The sequence below is a fragment of the Mustela putorius genome, unplaced genomic scaffold (assembly GCF_011764305.1).
Source record: "Mustela putorius furo isolate JIRA1106 unplaced genomic scaffold, ASM1176430v1.1 tig00000997_pilon_pilon_pilon, whole genome shotgun sequence".
Classification (NCBI taxonomy): Eukaryota; Metazoa; Chordata; class Mammalia; order Carnivora; family Mustelidae; genus Mustela; species Mustela putorius.
Window position 1 is genome coordinate 5607404 of NW_025421527.1, and position 22476 is coordinate 5629879.

At 62.8% G+C, this 22476-nt stretch overlaps 1 protein-coding gene across 2 annotated transcripts in view; it reads left to right on the forward strand.

Moving 5' to 3' along the window:
* The window catches only part of KCNN3 (potassium calcium-activated channel subfamily N member 3), a 123567-nt gene that overhangs the window by 85033 nt on the left and 16058 nt on the right, over positions 1–22476 (forward strand). For both annotated transcript variants that reach the window (XM_045086841.1, XM_045086843.1), the window contains 2 exons: positions 11833–11974; positions 17601–17711. In XM_045086841.1, the coding sequence (XP_044942776.1) occupies positions 11833–11974; positions 17601–17711 (253 nt within the window). The remainder of the gene's footprint in view (positions 1–11832; positions 11975–17600; positions 17712–22476) is intronic.

Genomic DNA, 22476 nt, shown 5'->3' on the forward strand with positions numbered 1-22476 from the left:
ATTTTTTGAGAACGTGTGTGTCAGAATTAATAGAGCAAACACTTACACTGTTGCACTTCCGGAGTTCATAATCGTGAGTGTAGTTAACCGGGTGGAGATTTATAATTATTTTGTCAAGCTTAACACACAAAACCGCCCCCACTTAGTTACCAGCATCCTTAATTTGTTTTGTTCCTGTTTATAATTTAAACCGTGGCTTTTATTTAGGGATAAATGTGTCTTGAGGCTTTTCATTAGTTTAGAAATTAGACGGTACCGTCCCGAGGTTGCCAGACTGTTCCTGTGGCCGCCCCGGGCCAGCTTCAGGGCTACGGGGCTGGGGGGGGACGGAGACCCCCTTCACAGGTGCTGGCTCCTCACAGCCGGCAGCCTGGCAGCCTGTTCCAGGCCGGCTGGAAGCTTCCGTAGTGCTCTCTCTGGCCCGGAAGGAAGGACGGGCCCAGGGCCCTGCCGGGCCTTGCTCACCACCGTGTCCTCGTGCGAGGTTCTCACTCTGTGGCTCTCCCCGGGCAGGAGGTGGGTGTGCAAGAGAGCGCCCCGCGGGAGGAGAGGAAGGAAGTACAGCTGTCCCTCTGTCCCAGCTGGGGCCGGCTCCTGGGTCCTCCTGACCTCCCTCCGGGTCCCTTGGTGGCTGGGCAGCCACAACCTGGCCCTCCCTGACCCACTGGGACTCCAAGGCTCCAGCTAACAAGTGAACAAACCTGTGTTTGGGTGACAAGGAGGACAGTGCCGACCCTCGTTTGGGGACAGTTGTGTCTCCCGGAGAGTCTGTGGAGGGTCGCGCCATCGCCCAGGGTGCGTGAATTAGAATCGCTGGCCAGGTAGACACAGAAGCCGGTGGGGGGTGGGGGCTTGGCCACAGGAACCATCCCCATCAGTAGCCCCGGGATCTGATCCCAAAATAACCAGATAGAGGAGGCCTTCCGTCTCCTTGTGGCCTCTGCTCGGTCCCAGCGAGGCAGCTTCTCCTGCTGCCGGCTCCGCGGGCGCCCGCCTCCGCGCTGCGTCCAGAGCAGGGTCAGAGGTGGGTTGGAGTTTCCCGGCTGGTTTGTTGCCCGGCAACGCAGGAGGAGCGGCTTTTGTGATCCTGTGCCCGGGCACGGAGCGGGGCTGAGCGCCGGGAGGAAGGAGCCAGGGCCTTGGGGCCTCACTGGGTGTGGGGAGGAGTGGGGGAGAGTGGCCCGGGCTGGCCTGAGGCTCAGCCTCTCCCGCCTTCCTGCAGGAAGCTGCTACGTTCAAGGGTGGAAGGTGTGGGAGAGGCCAGAGCCGCTCCAGGCTGCGCTGCAGCTCCGGGGCAGGGTGGGGGGCGCGGGATCAAGGCCACCCCACTGCGTTGACCCCCTTACAGGATGCCAAAGGCCACCTGTCCCTGAAAACACCTGGCTTCCGATGTGCGCTCAGTGCCCGACTGCAAGCTCCCCAGAGCCTGGGCAGGAGGGGGTTGCGGGGGGCAGAGTGTGATCAAAGACCCCCCGACCGTAGAGCCGGAGGGGCTGTGCAGCTCGCTCAGCTGCGTTCTCCCGTGTGACGGATGAGGACACCCGGGCCCAGAGGAGAGAAGTGAGCTGCCCAGAACCCACAGAGAATCTGGCCCCAGCCGGGGGTCTTTCTCCTAGGGCCGACCACGGGCATACGTGGCAGGTGCCCCGGGCGGAAGGAGGCAGCGGGTGGCGAGGGTCCCCGGGCTCCCTCGCCCCTTCCAGCCCCCAGCTCTTCACCTGAAAGGAGTGAGGTTCGCCATGGGGGAGGTGACCCCAGGCCTTTGTGACTCGCAGGGACAGAGATGACCCAACAGGCAAAGCGCCTCTTGCCCGGGTCCTCCCCGTGAGTCCCTGTCTCTCCCTTCCTGAGACAGTCCTGGGGCTCTGGGCTATCTGTCACCAAGACTGCCGGGAGTCCGCGTCCTCCCTATGTGGCCCGTTAGCGGCGGGGCCAGGGGCCGCAGCTCTCTGTCCCGTGTGCACGTGGACCGAGGCGGCGCCCTCACAGCCTGCAGCCCGGGGCCGAGGCCCCCTCAGTTCACAGAAGAGCAGACGGACGACCAGAGGGTCGTCCCCTCTGTTGCTGTGGGAGGGGAGGTGGGGCCCGCCCGGGGTCGGGTGCGTGTCCGCTGACTCCACTCCTCCAGTCCACAGGATTTCTGATGTGTTCCAGGACTTTCCATCTAATCGTGTCAGCCGAGGTCTGGGTGGTTTGGCTGAGGCACAGATGGGCTTGGACCGGCCCCTGAGACCCAGCCTCCCTCAGACTGGTCACTCTTGCAGCCAGAGCCCCCCTCCAGAAGTCCAAGCACATGTGCCAGCGGCGTGCCCTGGCTAGTGGAAAGAGGTTAGAGACAGCCACACTGCACGCGTCAGCAGCCGGCGGTCTGGAGAGTCCTGCAGCCCTGCCCCCTCCTCCTCTGGGTACCGGCTCTTCTCCATGGCAGGGGAGGCCGTCCAGGCTGAGCTCCCACGCCGTGCCCTGGAAGCCCCACAGCTCTGGGCATCAGCAACAAGGCAGCTTCTTCCCAGGGCACTTCTTCATGCTCTTCCTCTTTGTCCTTGGTCCCCCGGTGGGCCCCACCTCGCCTTCCACCGTAACACTGCCCAGGCAAGACAGCAGCTCTGCGCCCTCCTCAACAGTTGCTCGCCTGGGGAGCTGCCTGCCTTTAATTCTCTTTGGGAAGCATAACTGAGAGGAGAAACACACCCTTTCTTTTGAGGCTCCAACCAGGACCACCGCCTACACAGCATTGCCCTCCAGGGGGCAGCGTTCACATCGAAGTCTCTATGAGTGGCACTCCTGGAGTTGCCCAGTGTGCAACCTGTCCTGCTGAACAGGGCAGCCCTGGCTCTGGCTTGCTCCCTCATGAGGCCGGCTCATTGCGATACAGATCCAGGATCAGGTACCCACAAAAGGCTGAATCTCTCTGGTCTCTCCGGTCAACCTCTCTGGGCCTTCACTGCCTCCAAGGCCTGACACGGTTGAGGATGGGGCTGCGGAGTCAGCCCGAGCCCAGCTCACTCTTCGGCTCTGCCGTGGTAGGTGTTTGATTCTGTGCAAGTTCCCTGATACGACTGACCCTGAGTTTCCAATTCAAGAAAACAGGAAATGACGTTAGGAATCTCGTTATTGGGAAGATTCACCGAGATAACGCACGTAAAGGTTGGCCCGTGTTGCCCCTGGCCGGCAGCTGACAAGCAGTCGTGATTCTTATTGTCCTGTAAGGCAGAGCTGCATCTCCAGCCCTCCCCACCGCACAGAGAGGGTCCCAGAAATAAACTGAGATGAGAAACAGACCGTCTCCACGGTCTTGGAGGAAATGCTTTACAAGAGTCCGGGCCACTGGGATTCCTGTCTCTGTACGTGAAAAACTAAGAGCTTCCCAGTCAGTGACTGATGGTGGTTGGTCGTCGGGAAGAGCCTCAGCCAGGAGCAAAACAGCTCGCGTGTGGCGGACCGGGTGGGCGGTGCCGAATGAAAACCAGGGGCAGCGCCGGCCAGAGGGAAAGCAGAGCCGGAGAGGGGAGGGCCGTGAGACCGGGTTTCGCCTGGGCTGACGCGGGGCCAAGCAGAAGGGCGAGCCCGGAGAAGGCATCAGACCCCGTGGTGGGAGAGGACACGGAGGACGGAGAGAGAGGGGGAGGGAGAAGGGGCCGCAGCAGAGGCTCCAGAAGGAACAGTGGATCTGGGGTGGGGGTGGGGAGGCTGGGGTGGGGGCACGGGGGACCCGCCACGCAGGCCCGAGGGGCTCACGGCTCCCGGGCTCCGCTCATGGGACCCCAGGCGGGTGGCTTGGAGAGCACCTCTTCATCCGCCTGCCTCTCCTCCACCTGGGGGTCCCCTCCCCGCCTTCCCCCGCTCTTCCTGACTCCGGCATGCCCTGTTCTCAGAGAGTCCCCGCCAGGTGCTGCGGGCCGCTCCTGGGCACGCCTATCTCAAGTGAACTTGGCCTTTTTTGCTGTCGTGCTGCCTGGCGTCAGCCTCCGTCCCGGGACAGTGCGGTCCATGAGGCAGCAGCCAAGCCCGCGTGTCGCCCGGCTGGTCACAGCTGTCCACTGCAGGGGTGCGTCCGGCCAGCCCCAGACCCGCGCCGCCCGAGCCGGGCCACGACGGACTCTCAGCAGCCCCTGGGAGGGGCTCATGTCACAGACGAAAGGACAGAGGTGCGGAGGGGCCCTCCGCGTTGCCGGGGGACAGCTCACAGCCGGCGGGACGGGGTCGCGCCCCGTGTCCTCTCCTGCGCCACCTCCAAATGCCTCGGGAGAAACGCTTCCCGTGCTACAGCGCTTCTCCAAACACGCCATTTTTCTCTGTTTTCATGCATTTTTATGAAACATTTCCAAATCGGGAAACATGGAAATATTTTTTAATAAGAAGAAAGAAAACATCGCACAGAGACACTGACTCAGCCGGGTTTGCCAGGCGAGCCATCCGGAGCTCCATCTCGGAGCCGCTCGGAGAGGTCGCCGCGCTCCTCTCGGTGATGAAAGTGGCCTGTGCGGTGAGGGCGCCGCCGTCCGCCGGAGAAGCCGGGGAACTTCTCAGCAGAAGAAAGGGAGGCAGAGCCCAGGAAGAGGGCAGTGCCCACCGAGAGGAGCTGAACTTGGCGTCCCTGCTCAGGGATCCCCTCGCAGCCTGTTGAGAGAGGCACCCAGAGGTGGGACGCCAGCCCCCCTGGCCTGCATCTTCCACATTTGGCAAAAACCTGCGGAGAAAACCGCCAGGGGACAGGTGCGTGTCCACATATCTGCAAGGAAAGTCCACACCAAGCTACGTCAACAGAAGGGCAAGGGGCCACGTCCGCTGGGTGGGGAGTCGCAGCTGGCTGGTTGGCGACATCGTGCTTTTTGGTTGGGGGGGTGGTTCTCCCCTTTCAAAACTAACTGGAGACCCTGCACCCACGCCGGCAGATCTTGGGGCTGGAAGTAAGAGATTAGACTTGCCTTGGAAAGATCAGGGGCTATTGCCTTGATTACCAGGCAGAAGGAAGCATCACTCCTTTCCTAAATTCAAAGCCTGCTCTTCAGAACTAGGCCACTGGCTCTCGCGACAAAGCTGAGGTCACAGCGCTCACCCCGGCCAGGCATCCCAGCTGGTGGCCGAGCCGGCAGCCTGGGTCCCTGAGGCCGTTCATCTCACACTTCAAGATGTGTGTAGGGGAAATTGTTTTTAAGAAAAATGTGAGTTCACCTGCAGCCCAGCACGCGGCCCTCCAGCCACTCACCGCCCGGCTGACCCCCGCGTCGGGTTCTCCCACACCATTAGTGGCTCCCAGAACCCCCTCGGGACTCCAGACTCGGCAGCGATTCCCCCGAAGCTGGGATCACACCCCCAGCCTTCTGAGGGCGTGCGCGGCTAGCAGAGGGGACTGGCGGCCTGGACAAAGGCAGGGGCAGGGCCAGGAGTGAAACCCAGGACTCACAAGAGCCCCTGGTGGGAGCCAGAGGGCCTGGCCCCTCCCACAGGGCCTGAGCAGGTGCCCATCGCCTCGCCCACCCGCCCCTGCTCACTGCCGCTGAAGCTCTTCTCCGGGACGCTGCTGTGACCACTCACTCTCCTGTGCTTGTCATGGCTTCAGGATAGAGTTGGGGCAAGAGGCCTGGGCCTGCTGGCCTGTGATGACGACATGGGATCCTTTATTCATTCACTCAACCAACACTGACTGAGTGCTGGAAACACAGCAGCAAACCAAGTACGGAGCCAGGCTGATGTTCTAATGGGGGCCGGACAGTCAGTAAACACAGAACTAGCCCAGAGCTGTTGGGGTGGGGGGGCGCCTTGGTGGGAGGGATGGCCAGGAGGGTCTCTGGGTAAGAGCGGTGCAGGCGGGATGGGGGGGCGAGTTCCAGAGGAGGGTCTGTTTGGAGGAGCCCGAGTGGGAGGGGTCCCAGGGGAGGAGCCCGAGTGGGAGGGGCCAAGAGGCGGTGGTACTCGCGGGGAGGCAGAGTCCCACCGGGTGTGTGTCCGTCTGAGGTTGGCCAAGCCCTTCCGCCCTGATTGCTCCCCACAGCCTCCTTACCCGGTCAGGGGAGACAGGACCCTCCGCGTCCCTAAAGAGGAAACGCTCCGAGATAGTGAAGTGCTTTGTTCCAGGTCGCAAACCCGTTAGGACTGGGAGGGCAGGCGTTGGCTCTGCTGCGGCAAGGCCGGGCTTGCACGAGGTGGTGGGGGTCGCCGACCGCCGCTCCGCTCAGCCGGCCCCAGCCGTGCCTCTGGGCCTGTTGCGCAGTTCTCCCCTTTTACCGACAGCGAAACTGAGGACAAGGTCATGCAGATACTAAGGGGCAAACCCAGATTCAAGCCTACACAGTCTGGCCCTCCAGCCCCCGCATTCCGACCATGACACCGAGCAGCCTGGGCTGTCCCACACCGTGCAGGCAGGGCGTGGACGGGGCCAACGCCAGGCGGGCCGGGGTTAGAGGCAGAGAGCTCACTGTGGCTGGGAGGGGCAGGCGAGGTTTGAGCTGGGTCTTGAAGCATCCCTTGGAAGGGTCAGTGAGGACAGGGGCCGGCATGGTGGGAGCAAGGAAAGGGGTTTGCCCACGGTGAGCATGTGGCAGAAAGGGCTGAACAGGAGGCCAGAAGAAGGATCCAAGAAGGACGGTCAGACAGGAGGAAACCGGGACAGCCGGCTCCCGGCAGTGCCAAAGGAGTGGGGCTCTGGGAATGGAGGCGGCCGTGGTATCAAAGCCCACCAGGAGGTCTAGGTGAGGATCCAAGGGGTCCCTATTACTGGGATTTTTGTTGGAGAACTTAAGTACAGGATCCACAGCTCTGGGGGCGGCTCCGACTGTGTGAAGCTGGACCATGAATGGAGGGTGAAGACAAGGTAGTGCACTTGGCTCGATCCCTGAAAGTCTCCAGCAAACAAACCAGACCCAGGATGAATGGCCATGAAATCACCAAGATCCATGTGGAAAGTCAGGTCACAGCTACTGGCAAGGAGCTGAGTTCTTTTTAATGGCGAGAACGGACTCCAAGTCCAAGGAACCCGGCAGCCAACAGAACTTTACCTGCTGAAGAGAGATTCGCTGAAACGTGCTTCGCTGAATTTCTGAAGCAAGCATCGCTTTCCCGCGGGGACAGGAAAAGCAACAAGCGGGCCACAGTCATTCCACAGATACTTACTGAGCACCTGTTCCGCTTTAGGCTCTGGGAAGGTGTGCAGAAAAGGCTACAGAGGGGAGTATGAAGGAACCACAGGGGCTGACGCGCAGGCTGATGGAACAGAAGAGAGAGCCCCGAAATTGTGTCACTTCTGTGTAAAATCCACATGGCAGGGGTGGGGGTGGGGGGACACTGCTCTTCGTACGGGCCAAGGATGACTGGCTACCTGCTCGAGGGACAGGAAGGCGTAGCCCTACCTTACACCGTACACAAAATTACTTAAAGACTTAAGTGTGAAAGGCAACATTTAGAAACATTTGAAAGTCTCGTATCCGCAGGCAGGCAAGTGTTTCTCTAAAAATAATACGTCACTGGTTACGAGTGACCAGGATGATGAATTCAGCCGCAGAAGAACTTAGAACGTCTATTCATCACATATACTACAAAGAAAATAAGACAGGCACAAAATGGAAAAAGAATTTTCAACACAAAAACTGAGAAAGTTCTTATCTAGAGTATAAAAAGGACTCTTAGAACCAATAAGAAAAAGAGACAAAAACAAAGCAAAGGAAAAATGGACAAAAGTCAGGAACGGTACTTCAGAGAAGAGAAGCAGTGCCCACCTGGGTGGGAAGGCCGCGGGGAGCGTGAGCTCGGGGACACGGAGCCCGGGCGGAGGAGGAGCGCCGCGGACCCTTCCGTGGGCGGCCGGCGTGGGAGCTCGGTTGGCCTCGCGTCTTCGTGTCTGTGCTTCATAAATGAATTTTATGTGATGTGCATTTTTGTTTTTTTCTCTTCGGCTTGGTTTTACGTCGGCTGTCACAGAAGTTCCTCGAGGTCGCGCTGCAAGGTCTGGGCTTGTGCATTCCTCCCCCTCGCCCCTCTCCAGAGGGGGTTCTCCGCAGCCTCCTGCTCAGTGCGGCCCCTGGTGACCTCCCTGTGTCTAAGTGACATGCGTGTGCTGCTGGTTTTCAAAACTTGTTTTGGTGCCATCGGTTGCTCCCCATGTGGGAGGTGCGGATGTGGCCCCCCTGCCCGCCCCTACCCCCAGGCCTCCTGCCGCCGCCGCCAGCCTTCCCTAACCCCCCTGGCCGTCACCTCCCACCACCGTGTGCCCGACTCCGTTCAAGCTGTGCCTTCCAGAGAGCGGGACGCCTGTCCTGCAGATCTCGTTTGCTCCTGGCAAAGCGCCGCGTCAGCGCACGTGCTTAGCGCCTTTCGTGCATTTGTCCCTAATTCAGTTCCACGTGCTGGCTGTGGTCCAGCCTGTTCTCAGGACTTTCAGGCATATTCAATTTTCTATCAATTTTGTCTTCTTGGAGAAAGGTCCCCCAGGTCCTCTGACCTGCTCGAGCCTGGCACTTGGCCGACATCCAAGGACCCCTGGGTCCCGTCCCCCTGGTTCCCATCTCCTTGGGCTCCTGTACCCCTGGGCCACTGCTCCTCTAGGCCCCTCCCCCTGGGCCCTCCCCCTCCCTGGGTCCCTCACCTGCTCTCCCTCCCCGCTGGCTCAAGAAGCCCCGCAGCACCTCTCCTTCCCCCTGGTGTTCTGAAATTTCACCACGATGTGCCTCAGTGTGAGTCTTTTCATCCACTGCACTGGGGACAGGGGGCCCTTGATCTAGAAACTTATGTCCTTTAGTTCTGGAGATTTTTGTTAATGATTTCTTTAATGTTACTTCTCTCTTCCTCCTCCTCTTTTCCAGTTCTCTTTCTGAAACCATTATCATTCGAATTGGTAGATGGGTTTGGTGATACGCTCATGTTTTCTTCTCTGCCTTTTGGGAGACCCCTCCACTGACCCCCATTCCTTCCAGAAAGACCCCCTTGTCCGGCGTCACCTCGCATCTCCTGGGGCCAGTGTTGTCTCTCTCGCAGTGTTGGTTCTGGACAGGGTCACGCCATGCGCTGTTCCCTACCAACGGTCTGCACGGGATCTGGGATCCCAAGTCTTCCAAGTGTCGCATGATCACCTGTCCCTATCATTTGTTTCGTAATATTAAAAAATGAAAAATGAGAAATTAACAACTATAATAACTGTCCTCAAAAAGAAAGACACCTTTTCCTCCCTGGTCCTTAAAGAAAAAGATGGTTCTCTGAAAAATTGTCTGTTGAAGAAAATGGCATGACGCGAACGTGTGATTTGTGGCACGTGGAAGCCACTGTAAAGTTGTCAGTAGTTTTGGAAACAGCTTCTCCTCTCCGGCCCCTGCACCACGGCCCGTCGCCTCCCGCGCAGTGAGCCTCAAGCCTCTCTCCCCATGACGGGGACAGTGGGTGTCTTCGTGCCCACCCCCCAGAGGGGACAGCCCTCGGGTCTGAGAAGTGAGCAGTGAGGGGCATCCCCGAGAACCGCTTTTGTCCCCGCGCTCACGATGACCGCCGGTGAGGTTGTGCGTGTGAACGAGAGAGAGGTTCCCGGAAAGGGATTCCGAGCGATGAAACAGTGAATGGGGCGTCAGGTGACAACAAGACGCCTGCCTGTTGCGGACGCCCCCTCTGAGCTCTTCTTTCTTTCTCTCGGAGGCCGCTCACGTGGGGCCGCTGAGCCCCAGGGACACTAGGTTAAGCCTCGGGTTTGCAAGGAGAGGGACACTGTGCGGACCGCGCGCAGCAGGACCAGGAACGCAGGCAGAGACAGGCTACGGATTCGTCCCGGAGCCGTGGTCGGCGGCCGCCTGGGTCCCCTGCAGCTCCCCGTCGCTTCTCGGGTACCTGCAGACGTTCCAGCAGGTCCGTGTGGGGCCCGCCCGCCATCACCACTGCTGCAGGCGGCTGGGACGAGCCTTCCCCGATACCCAGTGCCCTGTGTCCCTGCTGTGTCACGAATCGGCTCCTTCCTCCCTGTATCAGGCAGCTCCGCAAGGGCGGACGCCTGTTCGCTCCCCAGTCGGCACCCGCCTCCTCCGTCTCTCGGTAGATGCTTCCTGGACGGAGGCACCTGCCCTCGGCAGCGACTGGACATCCCGCGTGCTGGGGCGGGCTCTGGGCAGGCGGCGGGGCGCTGTGCAGGTGAGGCCCCCAGGGGCCAGTCCTAGCAGCAGATGAGTTTGGTCACTTATCGCAGGCTGGAGCCCCTTGAAGGGGAACTGGGGCTTGAAGCCGGGTGAGCAGAGCCAACGGCCACAGGCTCACGTCCTCTCTGTCCTGTGCCCCAACCTTGCCGTCCGCAGACCTGACGGGAGACGTCTTCAGGACGAGCCGGTGACCCACATTTGTGTCTGTGTTGCGGGCTTGCCGCGTGGGGCTTCTCTACGTGCGCCCCCACAGTCTGCCTGCCCTGAGTCTGGCCGCGTCACAGACCCCGAAGCCCACCCCTCCCCCGGAGGATTCCACACAGCAGCTCGGTGCAGGCGCCAGAGTGGGGGTCTGCCCCCGCGCCCTCCCCGCCCCAGAGCAGCCCACAGGAACGGAAGGGACGGGCCGAGGGAGGGGAGGGGTGGCCCCTGGCACGGGAGCAGGGCACCCTCTGTCTTGGGTGTCCAGGTGGCAGCACCAGCCGGCACCACTCCTGCGGGGCGCGACAGGCACACACAGGAGGAGGCGGCAGCCAGCCAGGGGAGGGCAGGTGGGCGTCCTGGAGACCAGGGCGTGCGCGCCCCGCGCGGCCGGCTTCGAGGCTAATGTGCACATCTCTGCTTGCTGGTCGAGGCGTCGGGCTGGGGCTGGACATCCCGTCACCGGTGCTCGCCCTGGAGTCGGTACGGGCTGGTGGGTGACAAAGGCTGTCACCTGCGCCTTCCACCTGCTTCGCACCTGCTGCCTCCCCTCTGTGGTGTGGGGTCAGGCAGATCCTGCTAGCAAACGTTCAAAGAAGGGATCCACCTTCACCTGCCCTGCCGCCGGGGCCAGCCCCGGCCACCTGCCACACGCAGGCCCGGCCCCTGCGGTCCCTCTGTCTGAGACCCCACCTCCCAGCTGCCTGGCAACCAGCCTCTATCTAGCCTGCCCCGCCTGCGGCTCGCATGGAGGGCACTGCCCTTTCCTGCTGGAGAGGCGCCTTGCCCACCCGCTTCTGTGCATGTCTGCCTCCTCGCCAGCCCTCCCCGAGCTCCGAGCCCCAGGGGCAGGGGCTGTATCTGGACGGCAGCAGGGTCCCTGCACGGCAGCACTGGCGCGGAGCCTGGCACTCAGCGGGCTGGGTGTCTGGGGTGAGGGGAGCAGCGAAAGGACACCCCGGGCTGTGAACGGGGCAATACCATTCCAGTGGGTGCCTCCCCGGGCGGGCAGCCCAGAGCCCCGTCCAGCTCCACAGGGAGAAGCCAGCACCCCCACAGACGGCCCAAGAGCCCCCACGGCGACAGCCTCCCTCTCCGCCCTGGGCAGGTGCCCCTTCTCTGGGATCCCTCAGCATTCTTACAGGAAACTGCTAGACGTGTTGGTGATTTATTTTTTACATTCTCCCTGTTCTGGGGCCTGTGATTTCTGATCAGTCACGTCTACGCACACTCAGGCGGTCGCTAGGAAAAGAACTTTATTCCCGCATGATTTCATCCAGAGCTGTTTGAGCAGCTCCGAGAGGGCGTCTGCAGCACAGAGCACCTCTGGGGCAAGCCGGCAGTGGGCGGGGGCCCGGGCTGCGTCAGGCACTGGGTGGGCAGAGTCGTGGCGCCTTCAGTCCCCGGCACCCGCCATCTCCACCTTGGCACAGACCCGTTTCGTTCCCGGTCCGGGTGCGCCTGCAGCCGTTACCCCAGGGCCTGCGGTTCCATCCACTGAGCCCTGTCTCTCCCTCGGCAGGTACCATGACCAGCAGGACGTGACCAGTAACTTCCTGGGCGCCATGTGGCTCATCTCCATCACATTCCTGTCCATCGGCTATGGGGACATGGTACCCCACACATACTGCGGGAAAGGCGTCTGTCTTCTCACCGGCATCATGGTGAGTGCCTCCCCCTCCCAGCTCCCCCCCAGGGGCCCCCCCCCGCCCCGGCTCCCCCTTCCCCCGGCTCCCGCTCCCAGGGAGCTGCACAGAGCAGAGCCTTCCTGGCAGCTCAGGGGGTCTGCCGGCAGGTTCCGCAGGCTCGCGCTGCGCGGTGGGGAGGGCAGGTCCGCCTTCTGTTCCTAAAACAGGAACCCTCCCCCGTTCTGGATAGTTAATGGCCTCTTCAGGGCCCCCCAAAACAGGCTGGGCAACACTGGCCTGCCTGACCCTGCACCCCCACCTGTGTAAGCTCCCCACAGTAAGCCTCAGGGCTTGCACTGGCCTGTCCCCCTCCTGCCCTAGGGCCCCACAGACTTAGGTCTGAGAAAGCTAAGCTGGACGTCCCGGTGGGGGTGCTGGGCAGGGCCCTGGGCCTGGAGCCGCTGGTAGAGCAGGGACGGAAGGCCTGCCCTGTGCTCCTGACGGGCTGCCTGGCAGTGAGGGTGAGCACCAACACCGTCTCCAGCGAGGAGCCACGGGCCGCCGCGCCTACCGCTTCTCCTGCGCCGACCCGATGATGCGAGGCTGGGCCTTGCTGTCTTTAGGGCAGCCACCCCCTGGGGACCCCGAGGCCCAGAAGAGAACGTCCGCGGTGAAGCCAGGGGTGGCTGGGGTGGGGTGTGGGGGCGCATGGGTCCTCCGCTCAGCTCTAGGTGCCCTGTGGGGGTCACAGTCCCCCCAGGGGAGCCCCTCCACAACCCGCACACTTGGGTGAAAGTCTTTGCTGTTGGTGCCTCTCAGGTTTTCCCCTGGGGAGGGAGCCGTTCCTTTCCGCAGCAAAAAGGGCACTAAATTCTACCTGGGGGGGCTTGCCCCCCGCCCCACCCCTGCAGCCCGGGGCCCTTTTGGCACTGACCTCAGGGACAAGGCCGGAGTGTGGGCCCCTCAGAGCAGAGGAGGCCCTAGGGTCGGGGCCAGAGCAGGAGGTCCCAGCCCTGCTGGGACACAGCTGTGCCGTCTGCCCCCTGACGGCCCCCCACGAAGCCAGCGGGCTGGGTGCAGCAGCCGAGCGGTGGGCGGGGGGGGGGGGACGTCCTGGGTGAGTGGAAGGCCCCAGCACGAAGGCTTCCGTCCATCCGGAGCGTCAGGAGCGGCCTGTCTGTCTGCCAGGGCTCCAGCAGCCACCAGGATCCAGGCAATGACCCCTCCAGAAAGTTGTGAAATGCTGCCCCAAGGCCAAAGTCCGCCTGTCTCAGCGACTCCCGGACAGGCTCTGTGGCTGGGGCAGCCAAAGAGCGGATGAGCCCCGCGGAGAGCACGACCCCTCGGCTGCCAGCTGCACCCCCGGGTGTCTGCCCCGTCTCTGGGCTCTGGGCCTGTGCTCTGACTGAGCCTCTGGCAGGCGGGACCAGCCCCACCCCTGCTCCCTGGGGGTGGGCCCAGCACGGGTTTGCTCCCCCGGTGGCCGTGGCCCGGGCTGTTCTCCCGGCCTGAGCTGTGGCCACAGCGAGAGGGTGCACCCTCCCGCGCTAAGAACACAGCACAGGCCCTTCATCTTCTCTTTTGCCTAAAATGCGCACCTCACCTCTCCGTGTTCAGGGGCCGCGTGTTCACTGCCCGTGTTTCCCCCACAGCCGGTGCACGACCCCCTCGGGGCGGCCCCAGTGAGGAACCTGGTGGCGTGTCTTCCTCCCTCATCTCTCTCTCTCTCTTTCTTTCAAGATTTTATCTGTTTCTTTGACAGAGAGAGGCACAGTGAGAGGGAGCACAAGCAGGGGGAGTGGGAGAGGGAGAAGCCGGCTTCCCGCCGAGCAGGGAGCCGGATGCGGGGCTCGATCCCAGGACCCCAGGTCCGTGACTTGAGCTGAAGGCAGCGCCCCTGGTGGCATTTTTCTCACAAACGCGGCTCTTCTCGCTGAGTCATTCTTGCCTGGGTTTCGGGGAGCTGCCCTCCCCCCGCCCCCTCCCTCGCCTCCCGCCGCCCCTCCGAAGCTCACAGCCAAGCCCGCACTCCAGGTAGGGCTCCCCGTGCGGTTGCCATGGACACCGCGGCCGGCTCGGCTGCCCGCGGGGAGGGAGGGATCTGTGTGCGGGGCTGTAAATAGTCTTAATCATGGTTTTCTCCAGCAGCCCCAGAAACGGTGTAATTATCAACCATTAGGCAGGGTTTGTGATCGTCTGAGCAACTTGACATTGTTGGCCCAGACCTGGTGTGTCCGAGGGGTTTCGGCCACAGAAGCTGATGGGTCAAAACATGCATCTTTCCCTGAAGAATGTCATGGCGTGACAGAGAAAGCTGTCCATATTCAGCCTCCAGAGCCAGACGTGGCCACACCCTTCGGCTGGCCGTGGAGGTTTTCCTGCTCCGCATCTGGGAGCTCATGGGGTCTCCAGGACCGCCTGCTGGGAGCCCCATGTCAGGACGGCTAAGTCGCACTCGCTCTACGGACCCTCCCTGAGCTGGGGACAAACAGACAGAGCTGCGGGCTGTGTGCGGGGGAGGGGGGACCTGAGCCCCCGACCCACTGCCCCCCACCGCGGCCTCAGGAGAGATGCTCTCTGGGCCGCAAAGGGAACGTGGAGGCAGGTTCTGAGTCACTGTTTGGAGGCTCAGCAGGACGTGTCCTTCCAGGCAGGGTGAGAGACCAGCTTCTCCCTGAAACACCTGCTTTCAGACCAGTCCTCACGTGGAGCCTGTGGGAGAAACAGAATCCTGCGTGAAACCCAGGCTTCCGTCTGCCACTCGGCCCCATCTCGGAGGCTGGAGAGGAGGGAGGACTGGTGGGGAGGACCCCGCCCGTCCTGGCCAGAGGAGACCCAGGAGCCCAGCTGCTGTGGACTGTGACTCAGGACTGGGCACATTTGAAGGCAAAAGTCCGAGTCATGGAAGTCACGCCAGCAGCTGCTCACCCTCCTCTGTCCCCCGCCGGCTGGCGGGAGCGCGCCAAGGCCTTTGTGCCCGGCTCCTACAGCCTCCCCAGGCCGGGACGCACCCTCCCCACGGGGGTCCCTGTGACCCCGGGGAACGCAGGTGACCAACAGACCACTTACAAGAGAGCGCAGGAGGAGGGGCCGGCTCCAGTAACCTGCCCAGCAGAGAGCCAAAATGGACATGACCTTCTTTTTTCTTTTTTGAAGACTTATTTATTTATTTTAGTGAGAGGGAAGCAGAGAGTCTCAAGCCGACTCCCCAGGGAGCGCGGAGCCCGGCTGGGGCTCAGTCTCACCACCTGAGATCAGGACCTGAGCCGAAACCAAGCTGTTCAACCAGCGGAGCCGCCAGGCGCCCCTGGACCGCTACCCTCGGACTCAGCTCCTGCTTCCCTGTTCCTCCTGGCTCAACCGCGCCACCTAGCCTTTCCCTCCTCCCCGGCTCCAGCCCGGCTGGAGTGTCCCGGCTGGTGTCTACTCCCGCCGGCTCCCTGTGCCCTCCCTGCTCCCGTGTCCCCGTCTCTCTCACACACCGTGCAGAGGACCCGCAATCTGACTGCGGCCACTCACCGCTTGCTGGAGGTTGCCCGGGTCTGACCCCCTCTTCGCAAGGAAATGACCAAGTGAGGCTTCATTACAGGCGACTTCTCAAATTACATCCAGCTGATGGATTTTCTAAAAGAAAAATGAAGTTGAGAGTACTCCTTGTATCTGTTCAGGTTAGACTTTACGGTTAAGAACCCAGTGCCCCCCAGAGAATTAGCCACGAGGGAGTCTTGGCATCTTTAAGTCGAAAGAAATTGAAAACGTAATCCTGTCCACCTCCCGTCTCCATGCAGAAATTTATCTTAGTCGTACAAAATAGGTGGTTCCTTCGTTAAAACACTGGCTTCCAGCGAGAGGCCCCCTGCACTCGCCGGCTGGGCTGGGAGCCACGGCGGGGGCCGGGGACCCTCTCCTGGACCCTGGAGGTCCAGGCTGGTGCGTGACTGCTCGTTTGATGGGATCCCCAGTGCGGCGTGACGAGGGGGGCTTCTCCTTGGCGCCTCTGCCCCCCCCCCCGGCTTGTAGGGGCAACTGAAGTGAGCTCTGCTTTCCTGGCCCCAGGGGATGCGAAGGAGACGCCTCATTTTTAACAGTACGACGCGTCCCTCTGTCCGGGCTTGGAACTCCCCACGGAGGAGAGGGACCGTCCTCTGTCTGGTTGAGGGGAGTGGAGTGCTCCCCTTCCCCCCGGAACAGGGCCTCTAAGCCACGTGCTGTTTTCGGAGGCCTACGTGACAGCTATGGCCCAGGCTGTCCAGTGTCCCCGTGCAGATCTCCTGAGCGTTGGGCATGGTTTTCCGCAAGACACAGATGCCAGAAAACACAGCCGTCCCCGAGCAAGCAAGAAGGCCGAGGGCCGGGAGGGGCTGCCGACACAGACGCTTTCCAGCTCGCTGTGCGGGCGGTGGGTGGTGGACCCCAGGGCCGGGAAGCGGGAGATCATTCGGAGGGCTGGCTGAGGAGCTGCGGGAGGGCGCGCCCCCTTCAGCCAGAGCCCCACGTGGCCGGCCAGCCCCGCCTGTGGCCACCCGCTCTCCCCCAGGGCAGAGCGTTTGAAAACATGCGTCTGGGTGGGTCGCTAAGCCCTTCTGGTAGACTGATGCCAGGTAGGCTGAGGTCTGGTTGGCTGACGTCTGCGAGGCCAACGGGCCGGAAATGTCGTGGACGGAGCCCTTGCGCCCCGGGACCTCCAGGGGCTAAGTCAGGCTCACAGTAACCACAGTCCGAGTTTGGCCTCTCGACGGTCAGACTTTCCTCTCTTCCCATGAGGGAGAGCAGAGCAGTCCCGGCCAGTGTGCAGGGCTGAGCAGGGGCAGGGCAGGGGCAAGGCCAGGGGCGAGGCAGGGGTGACACAGGGCAGGACTGACTGCTGCCCCTGCAAAAGGCTGAGTGTGGGGGAGACCTCTGGGCCCTGAGCTCGCAGGCAGTGGGGTCCAGGGCGTGTGCTTGGCCCATATCTGGAGGCTGCCAGGCTAGTGCCCTGAGGGCCCGCGGAGGGGTTTCTGTGGGACCCCGTGTGCCCCGCAGGATGAGAACATGGCGGGGGGACGTCCTGAGGGCTGCGGCAGGCTCCCCCGAGCCAGGGTCTGGAGCTGTGTGTTCCCACAGTGTCTGCGGCGAGTATCCTGGAAGGTCCCCGGGTCACAGCCAAGTGCAGAGCAAGCCCCGTCCCAGAGCTCGCACACCCACGCCAACCCTGTTCCTGGGGGTGCGGTGTGCTGCGGTGTGGGGTACAGTGTTGGGTGCATGGCTGGAGCTCTGTCACCGGACTCTGGTATCAGCACGGCCTTCTGTCTTCCCGGCCCCCTTCTCTGGAGCCGGTGGTGGGCTTGGACGAGCAGGCCAGAGCCGGGGCTTGGTGTCAGGATCCTTTGCCCCCGCACAGCCTTGCCAGTGAACGTCTGCTGTTTTCCATTCCCCTAACCCTAAGTCCCCCACCCCCGCCACTAGCCGCTGCGGGGCTAGCCGAAGAGGGAGGTCAGCCCGGAGGCTCAGCTGGGAGCAGGGCAGGATCCTCCTCGGCACGGCTGTCAGGGCCCGACCCGCCAGAGACCCCAAGTACCCCCACGCTCCTGGAAGCCCACGGCGGGCCAGCCGCGGGCGGGGGCCGCAGTCTTCCGCCTGCAGCCGCGCCCTCACGAGCTCTCCCCGCTTCTGCCCCCGACAGGGTGCGGGCTGCACCGCCCTGGTGGTGGCCGTGGTGGCCCGCAAGCTGGAGCTCACGAAGGCCGAGAAGCACGTGCACAACTTCATGATGGACACGCAGCTCACCAAGCGGGTAAGTGGCACGCGCACCTCGTCGGGGCCTTTGGCCTCGGGGCAGGAGACGGGTCAGGGCCGCGCCTCTCAACGGGGCCGGGGCCCAGACCCCTGCGAACGGGTCGCCTTCTGGGCTGCGTCTCCCACCAAATCACCGCACGGTTTTGACCACCTGACAGTGGAATCGCACGTCTGGTGGCGTGTCCACCGCCTCCCCCGATGGCCGGGAACCAGTCACCCGGCGGGAGACGGCATTAGGAAGGGCCGTGGACTCTTGTCTTTCTTTTGTTTTTTAAGTGTATTTATTTAACTCCTCTCTACATCGAATGTGGGGCTCGAACTTGCGACCCCGAGATAAAGCGTCTCGTCCTCCTCTGACTGAGCCGGCCGGGACCGAGGGAGAGCGGAAAAGTGTTAAAAACGATATTGTATCTAAATCCAATTGTTTTTTTTTTTTTTTTTTTTTAAGTCTTTAAAGACGCTCATCCCAGCAGAGCCCCCGTTTCTAAATGACGTTCATCGAAGTGTCCTCCGGTCCCCCTTGGGGGCTTCCGGGGAAAGCTTCTCCCTTGTGGTTGAGGACGCACAGGAGCAGGGTCGGGAGCTGAAAGTCTGCCACGGCTGGACTGTCTGAGAAGGGACGGAAACCGGTCCTTCCAGGGCAACAGCCAGACGAGCAGGGCAGGAGCCATTCCGTAATGACTGGGTCGATGGAGGATGCTCTAGAGCTGCAGGCCGGACCGAGGTCAGCTAGAGGATGTCGTGCAAAACTCCTCTTTCTGAGACGAGCATCGGAGCCCGTGCGGGGGCTGGGCCGCTGCGGCCCGTCCTCCAGGCTCAGGACTGGAGTGTGAGGGGCCCCGGAGCGAGCAGGAGCCGGTCTGGGTTTTGAACGTCAGACAGGACACCGTGTGCGGCCGCCGCAGCCGGGAAAGCATCAGCAGCAGCGGAGTCGGAGGCCGAGCGAGAAGGGAGGCCTGGAGGCCAGCGCCATGGCCTCAGCCTCTGCGCTTCCCAGCAGAGCTCTCCGCGGGGCTGCGTGTCGGGTCTTCGGTTCCACGGATCGGATCCCTCAAGGGGGCTCCCAGCTGTGCAGAGTCCCGGGCCCCGGCCGACGTCCAGCCTGGTCGGCGGGCAGGCGCGTGCCCGGGGCGCGGCGAGTCGGAGGTACAGCAGGAGCAAATGTCACATCCAGATGGCCCTGTGAGGGGCTGTTCCCGTGGCTTCCTGGGTGGGCCTCACCCGGAAGCCGGTGGCCCAGCGGTTCCCTTCGGCCCCACAATACGCACATGCGTCCGGCTCGGCGTGGAGCAAGTTACCAGCTTGACTGGCCTCACCGTGCAGGGGTGACGGCGGGGAGGCAGGGGTGTGAGCGGCCGCTTGTGCCCGTGGCACCTTCCTCAGAGCAGGGAGCCAGTGGCAGGGTCGCGCCTTCTGGTCGGCTTCAGGACATCGGCGCTGCGCGGTACCTCGTGCCGCCGGTGGTCCCTCCGTGTGTCGCTTCGCGGGTCGGACAGAGAGGGAGCCCAGCCAAGGAGAGCCCGCTCCCCCGCGGCGGGAAAGTGGACAGTCTGCCTGCGCCGGACTGCGGAAGGACTGTGCCGTGGTCGCTGATTCTTGTCCTTCAGGAGTAATTCTGTAAATCCTCCTCAAGGCCACTCAGTTTTGAAAAGTAGGGCTGAAAACCAAACAACACGTACGCGGGGCCCGTCCACCAGCGCCAGGCGCCTGTGAACTGAACCCGTCTCACTTTCCTGAGGACTCTTCAGTCCACTCAATGTCCCTTTAATGTCTAGAATCTTCTCCCGGGGAGGAGCCGGCACCGCGAAGGGGCGGCTGCCGCAGAGCCAGGGTTCTTGGAGCCGGCGGCACCGGCCGGCCTGAGGCTTCCGGAGGCTCCTCGCCGAAACCCTGCTGGAAGGAAGGTGCCGGTGAATTTGGCAAGCCCTGGCATCCGCTCCCCGGGGCTGGCGGTGGCCCGCCCGGACGTAATCAGAAACCTTCTCGAGGGCGGGCCACCGTGCGTCCCACAGATAAGAGCCACCTATTACGAAAACACAGGCAAACCTAATTCTTCAAACACCTAAGCAAATAGAGAGAGAGAAGAGCTGTGACTTAGTCCTAAAAATACGCAGACGGTTCTAGCTTACGTGTCCTGCCAGGTTTGCTGTCCCAGCACCAGCCTCACGGTGGCCCCGAGAGTCACTCTTGTGTGGGCGAGGAGGGGGCAGGGCCGGCTGGGGGCACCGGGGAGGAGCTCAGGTCCTGGTTCTCCCGAGCCCACGGCCTTCTCGCCACTTGTGTAGCTGGTCGACTCGGCGGCAGTGAGATCCGGACTTAGTGCGACCAGACCTTCCCGTGGTGACCTCCCAGGGTCAGGGCCACTGCCATTCCCAGACTATCATTTCTGGCTGCCCTCTGGGCTGGTAGCTAGCAGGTAAAGGCCGCACGGAGAGGCTGTGAGAAGGGTTCCAGCTCCCTGCCTTCCCCCACATGAGCTGCGTGCGCCCGGGTCTCCGTTTTATGGAACTAACCACGCTCATCATCGGATCACCCGCTGGACACCACCCTCTGCTCCGGGGACACCCAGATGGGCACCAGGCGGTTCTTGCCCTCAGAGCCCACCCGCTCTTCTAACCAGCGGGCAGGCTGCCCACGGACGCGTGGCTTCCGCTGCGGCACAGACGGGACATGTTCTGTTTGCCGTGTCGACTGTCCCCGCGGGACCTCGGGCAGGGCCACAGGTGCGCCGCTGGCCGAACACTGCGTGCCCTTCCCGTTGCCGTGGGGTTTCCTGAACGTTACCGATGTGCATTTCCCCACAAGGTCAATGAGTAGGACCAAAACCAAACTCCTGCCTTCCCTTTGCTCGTTGCTTCTCCTCACGCCCCTGGTCTCCAGGCCTGGGCGCCCGACAGCACCTGGACTCTTCTCTGCCCTGGGCCCCCGGGCCGAGCAGCTCCCCGGCCTGCTTCCACCTCGCCGAGGCCGTTCCCGCACGCCGGCTGCTCCAGGCCCGCTGCCCGGCACACGGCTCTGTCCCGGGAGTCACTGCCTCCCCCTTCCTGAGCCTCCCTGACCCCAGTCGTCCTGCTCTTTGCTTCCCTGTGGGCCCCTCTGAGGCTCCCAGACTCCGCGATGAGCAAGTCACCCTGTTCAGGACCTTAGTAACCCCCGGACCTACCGATTCACGCTAAAGGAACCTCTTCTTTGGTTACGAGCAGATGCAGAAGTTTTATCGCTATCCTGCTGAAACGCCTTTTCTTCCAGCCGGATAATCCAACGGTTTTCTCCTCACGGATCTTCTCTTAAGAATTTATCAAGCAGTTGACAGATCAGCTATCCGTACTAACCCCCAGAAAGGGCCTGTAAAACACCTCGGTCACAGCGCCCTGTCCCAGACAGGTTTGGGACAGGCTGACTTTACGGAGAGGCCTGCAGACACAGCTGCTGAGCCAGAAGGAGTCCAGGGGACGAGGCTCGCAGCCGGACCCCAGCGGGGGCGGCCGGCACGTGGCCTCCAGCCCCAACCCCGTGGGTTTTCCAGAGCAGTGGGCTCCTGGGGACATGGCGTGGGGGTTGGGGTCCCAGGCCTGTGGGGGCGAAGAGCCCATTGGCCGGCTCACCCGCAGAGCACCGTGCCGATAGCAGTGCACAGCGGAGCGCCGGCGGTCACCCTGCGCAGGGCCAGGAGCCCCGAACCCCACGTCCCACGGCAGAAGCACTGCCTTCCTGCCCTCCTCACTCCCGGCCCCAAGCTGCCGCCAGCCATGGGGCCCAGCCCAGTTCGGAGCCGGAGAGCAGCAAGCAGAGAAGCCTGAGAAGGGGCACAGGACAGGGCTGGACAGGCCAGGGAGCAGGGGGGAGCGGAGAGGGGACGGGAGGCCGCGGGAGGTCTCTGGGGTCAAGGCGAGCGCACAGAGCAAGGCCCCTGCCCAGTCCTGTCCCTCACCAACGCCTTCAGTCGCGTGTTGAAGGACTGACCCGCAGGTTCTCGGACACGACGCTCAGCTTTCGGGTCACCTAAACCCGATCCAGGGCTCCTTGAACCCACTTCTGTCACCCGCTTGCCAGGCCTGATCTGCGCCCTCTCCCTCCCCGGCCTCACCCCAGGGACCTTTCTTCCCTGGAGCCTCATGGGGAGGTGTCCCTGAGGTTTCTGGAAGTGTCTCGTGTCCTCCTGCAGCAGGAGGGTGGCCTGAGTCAGCAGCTCAGGGGACAGAGCACTTTCTCCGGCTGCGGTGGGCGCGGGGAGGGCACCCGTGGCGCTGCCAGGAGTGGAAGAGCCCGTGGCCAGTCTCTGTGCGCAGAGGGTCCCCGTGCGGTCACTGCTGTGAGCTGTCTCTTCCCCCGAAGCTCTCGGTCGTGATACTACCTGACCCCAGAGGCCGCGGACGGCCTGGCCGGACGGTGAGCCCCGAGAGCCGAGTACTCCCGCCTCCGAGCGGGGTCTGCGTGCTCGGTGCTCCTGGCTGTGGGAAGGAGCGAGGAAGTGACTGAGTCTCCGGGAGCCGAGTGGCTGGACGGGAGGGGGCGCAGCCCCGTGTGCGGGTTCTCTGGGGGCTGATGAGGCGCTGCACGCGGCCTGGGGCGCCGTGAGCGCTCCGTGTGGGCGGCCGCTACCACCACTCGTGCCGCCTCCCTGTGCCGGGCCCAGCCTTGCGTGAAGGTTCACAAGCCCGCACTCCGGCCGCCCTCAGAGGGGACACGCACTCGGTTCGGGTCTAGAACGCGTGCCCCCAGCAGGCAGTCAGCTCGCGTGAGTACGTGTTTGGGGAGCAGAA